The sequence below is a fragment of the Neovison vison genome, chromosome 1 (genome assembly GCF_020171115.1).
Source record: "Neovison vison isolate M4711 chromosome 1, ASM_NN_V1, whole genome shotgun sequence".
NCBI classification, from domain to species: Eukaryota; Metazoa; Chordata; class Mammalia; order Carnivora; family Mustelidae; genus Neogale; species Neogale vison.
Genome location: NC_058091.1, coordinates 248680462 through 248694439, shown reverse-complemented (window position 1 = coordinate 248694439; position 13978 = coordinate 248680462). Strand labels below are relative to the sequence as shown.

General features: G+C 34.2%; 1 protein-coding gene across 1 annotated transcript in view; it reads left to right on the top strand.

The window, feature by feature from the left end:
• The window catches only part of ADAMTS19 (ADAM metallopeptidase with thrombospondin type 1 motif 19), a 244146-nt gene that overhangs the window by 63461 nt on the left and 166707 nt on the right, over positions 1 to 13978 (top strand). The window contains exon 7 of the mRNA XM_044228322.1: positions 10175 to 10218. Within this exon, the coding sequence (XP_044084257.1) occupies positions 10175 to 10218 (44 nt within the window). The remainder of the gene's footprint in view (positions 1 to 10174; positions 10219 to 13978) is intronic.

The following is a 13978-nucleotide window of genomic DNA, read 5'->3' as shown; positions in this document are numbered from 1 at the left end:
AACAAGACTTAATAATTTGCTTTTGATTTTTGGATCACATGGGAATAAATAGAAATAAAATAGAAAATAGAAAAATGTTTGGTTGAAATAGGAAAAAAAAACTCTCAAAGGTTATACACATATGAAATACTGATAGCTGCTGACTGATAATTCTCTCTTTACTTCCCCCTGGGAATGAGGCTTATTTGAAGGATGCCTGTTTCTCCATATCACTCCTTATCAGTACCATAAAAGTGAAAATCAACCCACCAGAGGGAATGTGTTATGTCTATTCTAAGTGGCCTGGTACCATTTGATCAGTAAAGTCTAAATGAATGGTTTGGATAACTGAGAGAGAAGAATCTCTTTTTAGTTAGTTTAAACATAAGAGTGATCAAATCTTTAGCTTTGTAAGGACATTGTGAAAAATAAAACAAAAATTTAAATCTCCATGGATTCCATGATCTCATCCACATGTGACAGGCTAACCTCCGTGTGACTAGTTTCTAGCATATTCTTATCTTAGATAATTATTAAATGTTGTATGTTATGTGAGCATATTGTAGGAAGGAATTTTAGATAGCTGTTAATTTTGGTTTCATGTAAAACCAAATGTTTTTATATATTCAAAATATATAAAATGTTTTCATATATTCAAGCCTATCTGCCACAATATATTTATTAAATTGTTCTGTGTGATAAAATGAAGTATGTTAAAGCTGACCCAGTGCTTATGGGCTCATAGTAACAGAAACACAAAACATGTCCTTCCAGCTGTCAGCTCTATGATTTCTTAGTGTAATTATCCCTTTTCTCCTTGAAATCATGGAGAAGACATAAGTTTCTCTTGAAAACACTCAAATTGAGAGTTTAAAAAAAATTAGAGTTTAATTTTGTTAATCATAGCTTAGCTTTTCATATTTACTGAAATGTTTTCGGTTTATGTGCACTATTTCTGAAAATTAGTTTTAAACTAATTTCATTGGCAAGTGAAATAGAACGTTTAATAAGATATACAAATGGTAGAAATATATTAGTTTGATACAACTTATAGAATAATATCTGAATGAATCATTTATAGGTATAGCCCAGGGCACCATAAAGCTGCACAATGAGACTTATTCTCAGATGTATCTTCATTCTTGGAAATTAAAGGCTCCATTTCATTTTTTTTCCAATATAAATCAGAACTTGAACAGAATTTATTGGCCTTCCCAGTTGCCAGGTTCTAAAAGTTATCATTTCCATAAACTCACATTATGAAACTCTATGATGCAGTTTTCAGACCCACTGAGCCAACAGGAGCCAAGGATGAGAGAATTTCAATTTGCATGATCATGGGTCAAGGCAGCAAACAAATCACTGTCCCCCATCACCCTCCCCCCAACGTTAATTTTTATGAAGTTAAGAATACATTATTTGGGCCCTCTTTAAAGAGGTTGACAGTGGAAGAATTAAAGATTAAGAATTATTATCTGATCGGAGTTTTTAAAAATGCTGCTCACGATTTATTTTTTTAGTGGTCCTGAGGGGCACTAACCGTGCTTTTGGAGAAAAGACCTCACATTTTTAAAATATAATTTGCTTTTTTCATTTCTTTGCTGAGTAGAAACTGGCTGTGCAAAGGACTCTAAGTTCCCTTGAAAATAAGCAGTACATTTGTCATAGTTTTATCATGTTGTTTAGTTACAGATAAAGTCCCTTGTTTCACATTATGTAAATCAAATAGTTATGTTGCAGCCTCACGCATTATGATATGATGTATTGTATGTTTAGAAAAAGAAAAAAAAATCCCTTTCCGTCTACATCTGAATATACTTTACACTCAGTGATTCTTGGCCCTACAGTGAAGATTTTTATTTTTATGTGGTTCTTTAAGTTTCTGCATTACCGTATTATTTGGTATCATCTATTGTGGGTGTTTCTCTCTCCTTTTGTTTGCTGGGAAACAGAATTGCAAAATAGAACTATTCATTATTTAATACAATTCCCCAAGCCTCTAACTGATTGTGGGGCCCTTATCACATTAGAGAAATGATTGTGTGTCACCCTTTTCTTTGTCTTCGAGGTAGAAACCTTTTTCACTTATCTTTGTATTCTTCCCTTTTATCCACTGCTTGGCATATAAGAGGCACCTAATGAACCCAAGCCATCCAGCTGTGTAGGTTATGCACTATGCAAGAGTAGAGGGATTTTTATATTGTTGTATATATAAATGTACCCTGAGAATTAAGCAGTGCACAATGTATACAACCAGGCATGGTATTCCTGTGATAAATTTGATTTCTCTATCTTCTGATGTAGAAAAAAGCTAAATATATCTGATCATTTACTTTTAATAAAAATGTCAAAAAACCTCTTCCATTCCTCCTTATCAGTAGTTACATTCAGGTTCTGAATATGTTCCACCACCACATGGATATGTTTTCCTACATCAGTTGTTGTTGGTTTTGAGCCACAGAGAACAATTTTGCAAGTTGAGCACAAAAGAGGTGTCTCTCTGGAATTTTTGGTAGATGGAGAAAATCTATGTAGTATTTAGAAAATTCTATGTAGTACTTAGAATGGGAGGAATAGTTGAGGAACTAGATATCAAGAAAGGCAGTGAGCATGGAAATTTTAGAAATGTCAGCCACTAGGTTTGGATGATTCAGGGCCATTTATTTTTTCCTACTGTATTATTCACTTTAGATGCTCTGGGAAAAGTGGGTGTGGGTCAGGATAGGGTGAGGAGGCAAATTCTGTGATTAGAAGCTGGTGAAATATTATACACACACACACACACACACACACACACACACACATATATATGTATATATATATGGATATGATATATTTGAAGCTGGTTGACCAGTAGAGAGATACTGGGGTTCAGGGGATAGTTAGGGTCTTCCTCAGTGGCTGTCAAGTAATCTCCTGATTTTAAAAACGTTCAATTATAATCCTGGGACAAGTGTTCCAATGAATGTTTTGTTCAGATGTATAAAATTTTCTGTTTTGTGTCTTGAATATTTGAAAAGGATGCAGTTCACTAGTTTAACTTGAAGTTTTAGGGCATGGTATTTCGATTGATTAAGGGTTTTTTTTTTAAAGATTTTATTTATTTATTTGTCATAGAGAGAGAAGCGAGAGCAAGCACAGGCAGACAGAGTGGCAGGCAGAGGCAGAGGAAGAAGCAGGCTCCCTGCTGAGCAAGGAGCCTGATGTGGGACTCGATCCCAGGATGCTGGGATCATGACCTGAGCCGAAGGCAGCCGCTTAACCAAGTGAGCCACCCAGGCGTCCCTCAGTTGATTAAGTTTAACAGGATAAAATTTCAGTGTGTCTTCCCTCATTTATTCAGAGTTGTCTTTCTAATTTGGGCATGTATTTTCAAAAAGATCTTTTTTTTTTTTTAATTTTACTTTTTTTTTCAGTGTTCCAAAATTCATTGTTTATGCACTACACCCAGTGCTCCATGTAATACATGCCCTCCTTAATACCCACCACCAGGCTCATCCAAACCCCCACCTCCTCTCCTCCCAAGCCCTCAATTTGTTTCTCAGAGTCCACAGTCTCTCATGGTTTGTCTCCCCCTCCAATTTCCCCCAACTCACTTCTCCTCTCCATGTCCCAATGTCTTCCGTGTTTATTTAATACAAAAACAAGGTGTAAATATTAAGACAATCAATTCTGATGGACATTCTGCCTGTGTAGTTCATGAAAATTTTTTTCTTTGCTACTTGCTTTTTAATAATTAACAAAAGTGAGCCTACTTTAAAGCATTAATTCAATTGGAACAGTAGATTTTTAAGGCATATGCAAGTAATATTGATAAGATTATATCTTCTATATACAAAAGAAAAGCTGTTTTGTACAGTGAAGATTAATGTATCCGGGCTCTCATGAAGATGGTAACAGCCAACTTTCAGTAATCCAGAATCAATCAAGTTTTTTTCAGATTTTATAGAATAAATTATAATAGACTATATGAGAAAAAACATTTAAAAATTTAAATGAGTGAAAGCATATGATGCTGTTCCTATTGTTTGGAAATACGCATTTATCAGTATATATAGCACATTCTAACACTGCATTGTGTATATTGCATTTTGGGTATGACCCACTCCCTTGCAGTCCAGTGACAGGTCTCTACAGTGGGCCTTGTCTAGACCAGACATATCTCTGATATACAGTATAAACCAGAGGCAGGAGAAAGCACGGCTGCTAAAACAAACCAAAGCCAAATATTTAAGGGTGGAGTTAATTAAGTGGGGAAAGGAAGAAGAAAAGATAACCTGCAAGAGGGTCTCCATTTATGCCTTCTCTGAATCCTAGTGAAGTATCAGAGAAGTGTTCTTAGCAAAGAGTCTCCCAGGAATAATAAAAGTTCAGGTGATTCTTTGTGAAGAAAATCATATGATAAACAAATGAACTTGTATTATTTTGTTATTTATAACTGCAGAACGTAAACACATTCCTAAATACTGAATATTATTTAAATGTATTAAGTTTATATTAAGTCCATTTTGTGCCTTGTGTTGGAAATATATTATTTAAGGTTATGTTTCATCTTTTGAACTCTACCTTTCCCTTCCATCCTTTACTCTAGTAATCAAGGGTTGATTCTATATCTATTTTTATAGAAGTCATGTCTGTCAGATATGTGCCAGAAGGAATAGTAAAAAGTTATAATGATTAATTGTTGATATTAAGTTACCTCATTCTGTAGTCCATTCATATCCATGGCTATTCACTCAAACTTTTTCTTTCTGCTCCAACCTTGTGGAAAGGAAATGGCAATATTGTAGTGATCATTAATTTTTACATTAATTCATAATTAACATCATGTCCCTTTGTAGGAAGATATCTTTGAAAAAAAGTTAAATATTATTTGATGTCAGTGTGAAGATCTCATTGAGGCAGTTATATAGTCTTTTTAGTAGTTTGGTGAAAGGAGCTGCATCATAGAAAGTATAACAATAGGATAAGTTCTATCTGGCTTGATTCTATATACATTAAGATCTAATGTTAACAATATATATGTATTTCTCTAAACTTAATTACTATATGGCAGGTTAAATTGAATACACTTCCTTTAATTTTGTGATAATCTGACTGACTAGATAATTATAAACTGTTCCCATTAGAAACCTCTTGGAAATATAATGGAAAATCCTTTCACATGTGCAGATGAGCAAAGGAAGGAAGGAAGGGAAAGAAAGAGGAAGGGAAGAAGGAAGGAAGGAAGACAGAGAAAGAGAAAGAGAAGGAAGGAAGGACAGAAGGAAGGAAGGAAAAGAAAGAAAGAAATGCAGAGCTTCTGAGGTAACATAGTAATTGCCTTGAGAGGAGTTTGTTGGACCTAAAAATCTGGGTTTTTAGGCTTAGCACATGAAGAAAAAAGACTTTGAGACTTTGTAAAGTGGGAAAGTGATGTGAAATGATTGTATATAGCCAAAACCCTTAGATAACTCCACCCTTGATAAAAATGGGATCTGGTAGAAACTCAGCAAACAAGCGCATGTTGTCAATAAGAAGCTTCTGTTTTAGCCATGACCCTAGGTTAGGAAAAAACAGCCCATCTGGCTATTCATTACCACAAATATGATTTCAACACTGAAACCCTTGTTGTTGAAAGCATAGGAGGGGCCCTCTTTCGATTTTACACCACACAAGGCAACTGCAAATAAAGTACAACTAAGTGAGTTCACAAGAGAATTTCAAAACACAAAATGAGAGCATCTTCCTTCACAAGAGCCAGGAGTTCCAGTAAAGAATAATCTAAAAAGCTTAGATTCTTTAAAAAAATCATATTTACATGACTGAACAATCACACCAAAAAATGAAATATGAGAATAAGATATTTCAGGGGAAACAAATTAATTTGAAAATTGAAGAAATAAAACGTCTATAAAAGGAATGTACGTATACTTAAAACCTCAATTTCTGAGTTAAGAATAGATTAGATACAGCTGAAGAGAGCACTAGTAGATTGGATGAGAGATCTGAGGAATCCTGCCAGAAGGTTGCTAGAGTTCTTAAAAGATGGAATTACAAATGAGTGCTTTAGAGTTACCGACCTCAGAATGAGAAAATAAAAAATATGCCTAACGGAGTTCTAGCACAATAAAGGGAGTATGAGAGGAATAGGCTAAATAGATAATAAGAATTTGTATATGTTCATAGGTTCTTCAAATTAGATAACATGCTAAGTACCAAAGAAAATAAATAAAATCAAAATCAATACCTAGACTCGTCAAGGTGGGACTGCAAAACCAGAAACCAAATGCATAAAAGAAGAGCCAGTTGATCACCAACTTATATATTTATATATATACACACCAACTTGTAAATGTATATTTTATATACATGGACTAATCTATTTATGAATGCTAGAAAGAAATGAAATACTCTTTGTCACTGGCTGAGGACCAGTAAAATTAACCTAAAATTCTGTATGTGCCTGCTGTCTCATTATGAATAAACACATGGGAAACAAAGTCTGGAACTGTTTATTATTCATAGATCCTCACTGAAGGAAATCCTGAAGGATGTTCTTAAAGAATAAGGAGCTCTCTAGAAAGTAAAGATCCAACCTATTACTGAGAAAATATATTGCTAAATACATGGGCAAATCTAATAATGGATTAGAAAATCTAAATTGAGATTTGAAAAATTGAGATAGAATTATAATGTCAAATAAAAATAACATGAAAGACTGAAGGGAGGGGTTGAATTAAAAGCATTTGATGTCCTTTCTTCAGGAGGAGCCTGAAGATAATTTTTAACTCCAGACATTCAAGTGAACATTGTAGGCAGAATAACGTCCCTGTTCTAATGCATAAACCTTATGACTATGTTATCTTACATTCTGGAAAAAGGTCTTTGTGGATGTGATTATGTTTCAGATTTTGAGATTGAGTGATTATCCTCGATTACCTAGGGACCCCAATGTAATCACAGGTGATAGGGAAAGAGGGAGGCAAGAGAGTCAGAGGAGGAGGTATGATGGTAGAAGGGTACCAAGCAAGTGATACCATTGTCAGCTTTGAGGATGGAAGGGAACTGTGACTCAAGAAGTACAGCAGCCTCTAGAAGCTTGGAAAGGCAAAGAAATGGATTCTTACCTAGAGCTTCCAGAAGAAACCCAGTACTCCTCATACCTTGATTTTAGCCCAGAGAACTCCAAACTTCTGTAAGATGTTAAGACTGTAAGACTGTAAGATGATACATTTATGTTACATCATTGAATTTGTGAAATTTGTTACAGCAGCAATAGGAAAATAATACAGTGCCATGTAAATGTGGAAGTAAAAAACACAATCTAACGTTATTTTTCAAGTAGTAGCAAAAAAAAAAAAAAGAAAGGAAAATAAAACTAGATAGGAAGGTAAGTATAATGGGAAATAGAATTAACAAATAATAAAGAAAAAACAAATAAAGAAATCAAATATATCCATAATAAAATATTAAATTCATTTTTATATTATATAATTAGGTTTTATAATTTTAACCATATGCTTTTTTGTAAGAGACTTGGAGAAAATGAAAGCTGAAAGTAAAACAAAGAAAAAAATACCAAGAAAACATCAATGTATTACTAGTATATTTGTTAATATCAGATGTAATAAACTTTAATACAGAAAACATTAGGACAGTACATATGGTTTCTATACAATAGTAAAAAATAATTCAAAATAAATTATAAAAATTCAGAGTTAACTTAGTTTCAACATAAAGGAAAAATTAGTCAGAATCAGAAGGAAGCAACAAATGTATAACTGCAATGGAATTTTAACACCTCTTTTTCAGTTACAAATTTAAAAATAAATTTAGAATTTCTAATTAAGCAATTTTATGTCAGAGTTGGGTATGTCACTAGATCTAATACACATGTATAGCTTTGTTCCAACCCATTTGAAAATATATATTTTTAAAATTTTAATTCCAGGATAGTTAACATACAGTGTTACATTACTTTCAGGTGTACAATATTGTGATTCAAATTTCTATACCTTATTCACTGTTCATCACTTAAAATCCCATAACCTTTTCACCCATTCCCCCCACCCATGTCCCCTCTGGTACTCTCCAGTTCTCTATATTTAAGGGTTGGGTTTTTTGTTTATTTCTTTACATTTTAAATATGCATGGGACATTTACAGACCTGCACAGATATTAGATCACAGATGCTGCTGATGAGCTGGGAAAATATGAATTGAAAACTAACCATTTTAATCATCAAAGTGTAAATGTCATTGATGTAATTGACAGGAGGGTTGCACGTAATTTTATAATTTTTAATTTAGAAACGGCATTCAGGGGGGCGCCTGGGAGGCTCAGTGGGTTAAGCCACTGCCTTCGGCTCAGGTCATGATCTCAGGGTCCTGGGATCGAGTCCCACATCAGGCTCTCTGCTCAGCAGGGAGCCTGCTTCCCTCTCTCTCTCTCTGCCTGCCTCTCCGTCCACTTGTGATTTCTCTCTGTCAAATAAATAAATAAAATCTTTAAAAAAAAAAAAAAAGAAAGAAATGGCATTCAGATGGCTATAACGGAGTGAGGAATAAAAAAAAATTTTATTTCTCTCTCACACACCCACAAAGACTAATTAGTGTATTGTTTGTAATAGTAAAAATTCTGTAGAATCTAAACATCTTTGCTCATCAGTAGGAAATTGCTTAAATTATAGTATAGAAATAACAGCAAGAACAACAAAACAACAAAAATGTGAACAATTAATTCCGGACAGCTTAGTAGGTGCCTGGCATTGTTTTTAAGTTTTCTCTGTGTTTACTTATCCAACACATTCACTAAACTCACATTAAAGTGTTCTATATGTAGAGACTCAGTAAGTTAAGCATCTGACTTCTACCAGGGGATGATCTCAGGGTCCTGGGATCGAGTCTTGCATCGGGCTCCCTGCTCAGCTCCCTGCTCAGTTGGAATCGGCTTTTCCCTCTCCTTTTGCCCTACCCCTTTCTTTAAATAAATAAGTAAATGTGTGTATGTATGTATGTCTTATTAAATTAATCTTTATTATTTATTTATTTATTATCTAATCTATATTATTTATTAAATAAATCTAATAAGCTCTAATCTTATTAAATCTCCTAACCTGCACTATAAACCTACATGGTAGATACTGTCCATATTATCCCTTTTTTCTGTAGAGATAACAGAGGCACAAGAAGGTTCAGTAAGTTGCCAAAGGTCACATAACTAGTAAAATTGAAAAGGTAGTTAAAATTGTGCTTTCATATAGTTTGCTCTGAAGCTCTTCAAGATACGGTATTCAAATAGCAAGTTGTAGCATATTTTTCATGGTTATATTCTGCCTCTGTGTAAAAATACTAATTTCCTCATGCCCCCCCCGCAACAGGCAGAGAGAGAGCGGGAAGCAGGCTCTCCGCTGAACAGAGAGCCCAATGCAAGGTTCAATCACAGAACCCTGAGATCATAACCTGGGTCAAAGGCAGAGACTTAACCCACTGAGCCACCCAGGTGCACTCCTCATGCCTTTTTAAAAATGATTACTATCAGTCTTTTAAAAATTTTTGCCAGTGTTATGATATAAAATATTTTGCTGTTTTAAACTGTGTTTTTAAAATTTGACTCTTCTATCTGGAAATTATTTTTATGCCTGTGAAGCAGAGATCTTTCAGTATTTATCAAACAGAAAGCCATGTCCTAATACCCGATACTATTTTTTGTAATAAAAAAATGAAATCCGGTAACATTCAAAACAAGATAGAATTTTATTTTTGAAGTATTTTTAATGAAATAGGACAACATGCTTCCGTATTATATCATAAAAGATGTGTCATTAAAAATTTAATAATTCTCGGGGCACCTAGGTGGCTCAGTGGGTTAAAGCCTCTGCCTTCAGCTCAGGTCATGATCTCGGGGTCCTGGGATCGAGCCCCACTTCAGGCTCTCTGCTCACCAGGGAGCCTGCTTCTGCCTTTCTCTCTGCCTGCCTCTCTGCCTACTTGTGATCTCTGTCTGTCAAATAAATAAATAAAATCTTTAAAAAATATTTAATAATTCTCATTTTTTCTTAGAATTAAAATTTAATCTTATTTTCAGTTCTGTTAAATTATTGGAGATAAACTATATGATTCAGTTGTTAATGTAATCATCAAAAATGAGTCACATAATCTCTACTGACTGTGGAAAAGTTTATTTTTACTTCCATTTTCTGTTTCCTTTCTAGGAAAGATTTCTGTGTTCACAAAGATGAACCATGTGATACTGTTGGTAAGTGCATGTAAAAGTTTTTACACTTTGAGGAGTTCTGGACACCTTTAATACATCATTTGTTTAAGTATAGGAAATTATTTGAGAGTGCTGGTTTTAATGGAATGTCTTTTTGTTTAGACTGTCGGAGGTATATATTTCCAACCTTATGTTTAATCATTGGTCAACACTTCAGTTATTAATGAAACAGCCTAAAGACACAAATACACTATATACTGGAGAAAATTTTTAAACTAGGTTTTAAGAATCTCATGAGTTCTTTTTTCTTATCATCACAGACAGAGATGTACGCATGGGTTCAGCAAAATTCTATTATTATTGCTAAACCAAGGCAAAATGTATTAATGTCAATGTGATTGACCTTTTTCAGGCTAATAGATTTTCTTTTTTCTAGTAATATATGCTTGAAATTCTTTGCAGATTGTCAAGAAAATTCATCTCATTTCCCCGATTTTCTGTACATAAAGTAGTAAATTTTCTGTATTTTGACCTGGATATTTAAATTCCTAAAACAATAACCACACACCCAGTAGAATCCATGAAACCACAGCTCTTAATTTTGAGAGAATGACTACATATTTGCTAACATAAGTGATATATCTATGTAATTTATGTCACTATATATATAACCATGTATTAATTATACTGCTGTATACATATATTATTTTTAAGCCATGTAGCTGTATATAATAAGGCATTATTGATAAGGTATAGTTAAGAATCATGGTCTGGTTTTGACATATGATATGGGTTGTATTTCTGTAGGGTAGGATGTATTTTAACTTAACCATCTTTGACGTGTCATATGTTCTTGGTAAGGTTGAACAACCTAAAAAGGGCAAAAGCAAAATAAAGGGGTACAGGTATTTTAAAAAAAATCAGTTCTAACTAGTTCCATCATCTTAAGTTCTCATCAACCTTAGGTGATGAAAATCTGAGATAGTAAGTGGAAAATAGTTATAGTTAGTGTTAAGCTCTTAATGATGGAGTCAAAGGAATATTTGGTTCACAAGGGGCTGTAGCATAAAAAGATCTGGACACCCCAAGGAAAAGCTGACTTGATTTAGGGATGATCTTTCTAATGTTTTCTCACCTGCTTGCTGCAGTGTTTCATTTGTTTGTTTGTTTGTTTTGTTTTTTTTCTCCTTTTCTTGTCAAAATCTCTAGAAATTAATTCTCAACGTATAGCTTTAATCAACCTAACCACACAAGCTTTGAATTACCAATGAAGCCTGTGTCGAGACAATTACCTTTCCCTCCACTTAAACAATGGTACTGCCCCTAAAACCTTCTTTAATATAGGCAGATCCACTTCTTGCCTCACTCAAGTATCTGAGAAAAATCAGCAGCTGGGGCAGTGTCTCCCATAATTATGCATGCTAACTGCCTCTTCCCAGTGTGGACACACAGCCTAAAGAAGCAAGTGTTATCATGAGGCAAACCAGTTTCCTTTTGATTATGTCTATGTTTCACATCTTGCTAAATCGAAAATAGCATACATATTCATAATATGCATTATCTATGAAACTTATTTTCTGGTTTAAAGCACATTTGAATAATGAAGTACCTTGATGTGTTTGGACCATCAGAGTTCATCAGGAAAACAGTATAATCAGTCCCTCTCTCTGTTCAACCTGTCCATGAAGACTTTGGTAGAAACTGGTTTTAAATATTATAACATAGGATTTGTAAAGTCCAGTGCCCTTCCTGAGATCTGTCGTTATTTCTGAGTGCCTAGATTCTTGGGGTCGTCTTCTTGACGGCATTGTTGAATCACTGCACCCTCATCCACAGGCCATGGGCTAACCTTTGGACTTCCAAATGTGTGAGCAAGTAAATATCTTTATTATTTAAACAAACTTAAGGTTTTTATTTCTGTAACTTGCAGCATAAGAGGTAGATTTTCCCTGATACTCACTCACATAGTCATTTATAAGGAAAGAAGAATATGGGGCAATAGTAATAATTTTTTCTATGATTAAAGGAAGCAGGTAAACTTCTCATTGAATTATTCTCAAAGTTAAACAAATATACGTGGCTTACAGGTCATCTTAACAGCTCTCAATCTCTAGTGTACAAAACAAAAGAGATTAGGTCTTATCAATAAAATGTTTAAGTGACACACATTTTAAAATCTCCTTATGTAATACTATGGGCTGTATCATGCCACATGCTTTTTTTTTTCTTTCTTCTTTTTTTAAGAGAGAGAACATGTACAAGTAGGAGTGGGAGCTGGGGGTTAGGAGCGGGCAGAGGGAGAGAGAAATTCCTAAGTAGTTTCCACCCCCAGAATGGAGCCTGATGTGGGATTCAGTTTCACAACCCCAAGATCATGACCCCAAGATCATGACCTGAACCGAAACCAAGAGTTGGTTGCTTAACCAACTGAGCCACCCAGGCTCACCTGTCAAATGCTTTTCTTATATCAGTGTATACCTTCCAGACTCTTCTATTACTGATGAAGGCAGCCCATTTCACACTGGATACTATATAATGAAAACTTTGCAAGAAAGGAAAATGAATTTTGTATTTATTAGTTTGGATAATATAGACCTGAATGATGACCTTAAGATGGCAATTTCTCTTAAGTCTCCTAGTAGGTATAGTAAGAGAGGAAAGACAGCAGACAAATCTTTGAATTTATTGTATTAACTTGAATTATTCATGAAGAGGAATGCTTGTGTTTTAAAAACAATGGTTGGACTTAGGCTATATTTTGTAATTTGAGCAACACATGAATCAACATTATCTCACTTAATTCCTTCACAATCCAGACTCTCTCATTTTATCATCATAACTTTATAGGTAAAGAAAACACCAAAATACAACAGAGTTTGGATTTTGAAATCAGATATCGAGATTCAAATCAGACTTCTGCTGTTTATTACCTGCACAGATGTGGGCACGTTATTTAACACATTGTGAAATTTTGGATTCCTCACTTTTGCCATAGAATCTATATTCTTGATACCACAGAATATTGTGAAACTGTAATATTTGTGAAGGTGGCTCATTTTTAATTGGCATTCAGTATGTGTTAGATCTCTCACGTCCCTTTTTTTTTTTTTTTAAAGATTTGATTTATTTATTTGACAGAGAGAGACCACAAGCAGGCAGAGAGGCAGGCAGAGAGAGAGAGGAGGAAGCAGGCTCCCCGCTGAGCAGAGAGCCCGACGTGGTCTCACGTCCCTTTTTATTCCTGTTGAGGTGTTATAAATTTGCCCAGCATCACTGTTAGTAAGTGTGGTACTGGCCTCTGTCTCAGATCTTAGAATAATGGGTCTGCTTTCTTCTATAGTGTGATATGTTTGTATAATAGAGGACAATACTGTTAGAACATTGAAGGTGAGAAAATTTAAGTTTGAATGAAGTTACAGACTAAATTATATAAATTAAAATACATAAAGAAATGGCAAATACAAACTTGGAAATAACTTATTTATCAGCATTTTAACTTTGTAACAATATTTTGCTCATTTGCTGATAAAAAAGATATGTACATCTTAAATGTGTTAGGCTAATTTGTGTTATGGGATATTAAACATAAGTGCTTCATTTGATAATTGTACATATTTTTAAGCTTATATTTGAAAAGCTGTTTAGAGGGTAAAAAGTACAAGTTGTTTTGCCATTTCCCCAGTTACTTTTTCCCATTCTTTTTATCACATGGATGGTTTGGCAGATTGGTGAGTAGATATAGAGATGCTGGAAGAAAAAGATGCTATTATATGTTTTTATCAACACAACATCTCTTCTAATA